Source organism: Helianthus annuus, chromosome 2 (genome assembly GCF_002127325.2).
Source record: "Helianthus annuus cultivar XRQ/B chromosome 2, HanXRQr2.0-SUNRISE, whole genome shotgun sequence".
Taxonomy (NCBI): Eukaryota; Viridiplantae; Streptophyta; class Magnoliopsida; order Asterales; family Asteraceae; genus Helianthus; species Helianthus annuus.
The window spans coordinates 158,699,184-158,700,447 of NC_035434.2; the positions used below are offsets into that span (position 1 = coordinate 158,699,184).

Below are 1,264 nucleotides of genomic sequence, written 5' to 3' on the forward strand. Positions count from 1 at the left end.
CTATATCAAAAGTGACTCTCTCTCCTCACCGACCATAAGGGTGATCTTACCATCGTAAACGTCTATGAGAGCTTTCGCGGTACGTAAGAAAGGACGACCTAGTATAATGGGAACTCTCAAATCCGCTTCCATATCAAGAATTACGAAATCGGCGGGAAACACGAATTTGTCTACCTTAACTAGCAAGTTCTCAACTATACCCCTAGGGTATTTAACGGACCGATCAACTAAGGACAATGTCATTCGGGTAGGTGCAAGCTCTCCAAGGTCTAGCTTCTCATAAAGAGAAAAGGGCATCAAGTTGATGCTAGCACCTAAGTCGGCTAAAGCTCGAGTGTTGGTGTTGCTACCGAATAGACAAGGAATGGTAAAAATGCAGGGATCGGTAAGCTTTTCGGGAAGCTTATTTAACACCACGGCGGAACATCCCCCATTCAACGGGACGTTAGACAACTCTCCTAATTTCTCTTTGTTCCTAAGGAGGTCTTTCAAGAACTTCGCGTATTTGGGCATTGGTTGGAGTGCCTCTATAAATGGAAGGTTAATCTTCAATTGCTTGAAGATGTCCAAAAACTGCCCGTATTCCCTTGAGTATTTCTGGTTCTTGAGGCGTGAAGGAAACGGAACGTACGCATGGTTCACTAAGGGTGAAGGTCTAACGTCTATTGGGGTTTTCTCAACTTTCTTCTCACTTTGAGACTCACCGGGCTGTGCGGTACTTGCTGGGCCTAGCCTATTTTGCACTTTGCCGGGAGTCTCCATTTCGATCTCCTCGTCTATCACATCTCCCTCTTCACAAACCACTCTCTCCTCGACTCTAGGGTTTCCTACGGTCTTGCCACTATGAGTCGTAATGGCTTTAGCATTGGGATTGAGTTGGGTGTGACCCGCAAACTAACCGGGAAGCCTCTCCTCTGATTTTCTAGACATATCCCCTACGACTCGTTGAAGATCTTGGAAGGAGGCTTGGTGGTTCTTAAGCATGAGATCGTGTTCACTAAGGGTCTTTTGAGTAGTTTGGTCCCTAACAATTAGTTGACTCATCATGGACTCCATCCTTTCTAAACTACCCCCTAGATCATAGCTTGAACCTTGACCTGTTTGACCTTGATTATTGACCCCCCATCCTTGACCTGCCCATTGAACCCTTTGTTGAACTGCCCACCTGAACCCCCACCAAAAAGTGAACTTTGGCCCCTATTTGGGTTTTGAGCCATTTGAAAGCCAGGGGGTCCATTTGAGCGAAAAGTGTTATTATTAAAGT

General features: G+C 45.8%; 1 protein-coding gene across 1 annotated transcript; it reads right to left on the reverse strand.

The window, feature by feature from the left end:
• LOC110899151 lies at positions 1 to 762 on the reverse strand. The gene has a single exon (XM_022146026.1). It carries the CDS (start codon positions 760 to 762, stop codon positions 1 to 3), a length of 762 nt encoding a protein of 253 aa, XP_022001718.1.
• Positions 763 to 1,264: the final 502 nt, after the last annotated feature.